Source organism: Etheostoma spectabile, chromosome 1 (assembly GCF_008692095.1).
Source record: "Etheostoma spectabile isolate EspeVRDwgs_2016 chromosome 1, UIUC_Espe_1.0, whole genome shotgun sequence".
NCBI lineage: Eukaryota > Metazoa > Chordata > Actinopteri > Perciformes > Percidae > Etheostoma > Etheostoma spectabile.
Window position 1 is genome coordinate 13,410,275 of NC_045733.1, and position 3,279 is coordinate 13,413,553.

Here is a 3,279-nt window from a genome sequence, read left to right on the forward strand (position 1 = left end):
GACCTTGTTAAAAAAAAAAAAAAAAGCAAAACCTGTGCCATACAGCCAGTAAAGCCACTTAAATGATAAAGAATCCTTAACGTTTGTTGTTCTCACCTTCTTTCTTTGTCTCGGAGTCATCCTTCATGACCCTTGGCGGTTGAGTGTCCATGTTTGAAGGAGTCAAAGTAGTGAGGCCAAGAACGCCCCAAACTAAAAAAAACTATAGCAGCCAACACTGCCGTTCTTGATTTTTCGTCCCTGATGAAGACCTTGAATTTGGGTCAATGTGGATCTACTCTCGTATTGGATCCATATCTCAAGCAGGCTGTTGGCTGGCACCGTTTCCCACCTTCTTCTACTCCACCCAACAGCTCTCTCTGGGCATACTTTAACCCTTCTTTGATGCAATAGGACCGAGGGACAGCGACAGCTGCACTGCTGAACTGGAGCTGGGGAGGAAGGAGGCAACTGAAATACTGCCTGAAAGAAATGCAAGGGATGTGTGGCAGTGAAGACATGCACCTGTCTTAAAGTCTTACAGTTAACACGCCAACACAACAAATAACAACCCAGAGCCAGACTTTGGAAATACTTCAGCTACAAAAAATGTACCTCAGAGATTTAATGCAACATATTTCCAATCCTCTCACAGATACACGTCTCAATAGTTTACAAAACATATTCTGAAAGAATACAGAAAAAGCTCAATTCATCACTGTTCATGATTCCTTTTTATATTGACCTTATACATATCAAATATAATTTCACATTATTTGGGAGTGTGTGACATGTTTTACACTCAATATCAGCTTGGACAATTTCTGTAAATGTTATGTTGAGTTTTTTGTCCCCCTCACAACTTCTTCGCCCTTCCCTTCCCTCTTGTGCTTCCTCTCCCTCTTGTGCTTCTCCCTCCGCGGCCCCGTCGGCTTCCTTCGAACACAGATCGGGCTGTAACCATAGCAACTTCAGCGCCACCATTGCTGTCTTCCCCCGAGCTGCTGCTGCTGCTGCTGCTCCTCCTGGTCCTCTGAGGTCCAGTCTTGGTAGACTGAGAGACGGCCTTCACTGAGAGGGACTCCTGGCTGGTGCTGCTGACATCCTTCAGAGGAGATTTGACAATCACCTCTGACCCCAGAAACCCCCCTCCTGCCACAGTCCTCTCTTCTTCTCTCTCGCCTCCTCCTCCTTTCTTCAGACTCCTGTTTGCTTCTTTCCCTTTTTTAGATTTGGATGGGGATGGCATCTCCTCCTCACTGTTCTCCTCCTCCTCCTCCCCGTCTTCTCTCTCCTTTCTCTTTAAGCAGGTGATGGCTCTGCGGAGTCGCTGGCTGCGGATCGCCTGCTTTTCCTGTTGCTCCATGCGAAAGAAGGAGTCGATCCGCAGCTGAGTCTAAATCAAAACAGTGAGAGATAAAGTATGAATGAAAAAAGTGGATTTATTCCCTCAATTACTGACTTTTTTCAAACTTACAAGATCAAACTGGAGACATTTAAGAGTGTGTGACAGAGAACAAGAGTCAAGATTCTTTCAATTGTACAGTACATCTGATGTAACCCCACAGGCCCATCAGATGAGCTCAGGTACCACTCGTCATGCTCCAAATATGTTCTTATGAACGGATTGTATTGTTACTCAACATTATTAACTACAACATATAAAAATGGATAATGTTACACTATTTGTTGTGTATGATTGTCAATGTTCAAGTTTGCATTTGCACTCTCATCACTTACAATGGCAGAAGCTAGATTTGTAAACCACTTCTCCATTACTTTTAGCTACCAATATCCACTGTTTATTCATGCTTTGTTATTTTAAGGGTTCATCCATTACTTTTAACTACTATACTATTACAACTTCTCTGCTCGATTGCTAATGCAATTGCAACACATGGTGTTGTGATGATGGTCAGCTTGTAAATATAACAAAGATCAGCATCACACCAATCTGTCTGTTTACTGTCCTCTTTAACACGTGGATTTATATTTCCTAAATCTGTTTTAGTTAAGTCATTAGCTTGCATATAACTGAAAAAGTATCCCTGGTTACCTGCTGGATGTTGAGCTGCTTGATCACAGGCTGAAGAGTCTCCTCTGTCCTCCGACTGCTCCAACCAAAACGACTCAGACAGAATGTAAAAGACTAGTTAAGGAAACTTTATACGTTGATGACAATCACACACACCACTATACCATACAACACAACACAACACAACACACGCACACACGTGGATATTCTTTGATCATGTCAAGTTGTGGGCGTCCCCAGCTGAAGAAGCTCTCTGATTGGTCCACAGCAGGTTGCAGGTAAGCCTGAGCCACCGCAGGGTTAGGGAACCCAGGATGCAGTTTTAGGTCCCTCAATTTCTTCTTAACCTTCGTGTCCCGAGTATCAGCTACCAGACGCTTTTTCTCCTGAGCCTCCAACCACCATTTACTAAAGAAAAGAAAGAATATCATCATTCAATGTTTAAAAGGCTTCTTTTTTTTAACAATATAAATCTTAATAATATAGAACTTAAAAAAATGTGACTAAACGATTAATAAAATAGCCTTAAAAATACACACACACCTGAACTGTGAGAGTGGCTCCAAGCCTGGCCCCGGGAACTCATTCAGTATCTCCATGCCAGTAACGTGTCCGACCCCCGGCACGCCCTCTGTGTAGTCACTTCCGAGCAGATAAGCCAGGTTTATCAGTTTGGTCCTGTCCAGGCCTGAGACAGAGAGAGGTTCGATTGGAGTAGAACAAGATGGAAACTAAATAAATATGGTAAGAGTGAACATATTGTTATTTACGGACGCATAAAAGTCAGGGTATCGGCAGGTTTAATAGAAAAAAATCTAACAACATGGCATTATGAATGTGATAAATGAACAAATAAATGTCTGTGGATTGTTCTGTTTCTCCCCAAAGCTAAAGACCAAAGGAATTTTTAGATGCACCACAAAATTAAAGATTTAAAAGTCAAAAGTGGAAAAATGTAGACACAAATTCTGTCTAAAAATATACAAAATGTTTTATATATTTTGTTGTTTTTGGCATCAACAAAAGAAAGGCATTTTTTTTCATTTTTACAGAGGAAATGAATGATCAAACATGTTACTTTATAAGCACCAAACATAAAGGTCCCATGGCATGAAAATGTCACTTTGAGTTTTTTTAACATTGATATGAGTTCCCCCAGACTGCCTGTGGTCCCCCAGTGGCTAGAAATGGCGATAGCTGTAAACTCAGCCCTGGGTATCCTGCTCTGCCTTTGAGAAAATGAAAGCTCAGATGGGCTGATCTGA

At 41.8% G+C, this 3,279-nt stretch overlaps 2 protein-coding genes across 4 annotated transcripts in view; both read right to left on the minus strand.

Annotated features, from left to right (window-relative positions):
• Positions 1–397, minus strand: part of mettl21e (methyltransferase like 21e) — a 3,459-nt gene extending 3,062 nt beyond the window's left edge. The window contains exon 1 of one of the 3 annotated variants that reach the window (XM_032533996.1): positions 97–397. In XM_032533996.1, the coding sequence (XP_032389887.1) occupies positions 97–151 (55 nt within the window). In that variant the 5' untranslated portion in view covers positions 152–397. The remainder of the gene's footprint in view (positions 1–96) is intronic. The other 2 variants (XM_032534070.1, XM_032534152.1) reach the window with 2 other exon arrangements.
• A 192-nt stretch (positions 398–589) lies between these two features.
• The window catches only part of ercc5 (excision repair cross-complementation group 5), a 9,947-nt gene continuing 7,257 nt past the window's right edge, over positions 590–3,279 (minus strand). The window contains exons 12-15 of the mRNA XM_032532303.1: positions 2,558–2,702; positions 2,222–2,422; positions 2,036–2,120; positions 590–1,375 (exon numbers count right to left, since the gene is read on the minus strand). Coding sequence (XP_032388194.1) covers positions 836–1,375; positions 2,036–2,120; positions 2,222–2,422; positions 2,558–2,702 — 971 coding nt within the window. The 3' untranslated portion in view covers positions 590–835. The remainder of the gene's footprint in view (positions 1,376–2,035; positions 2,121–2,221; positions 2,423–2,557; positions 2,703–3,279) is intronic.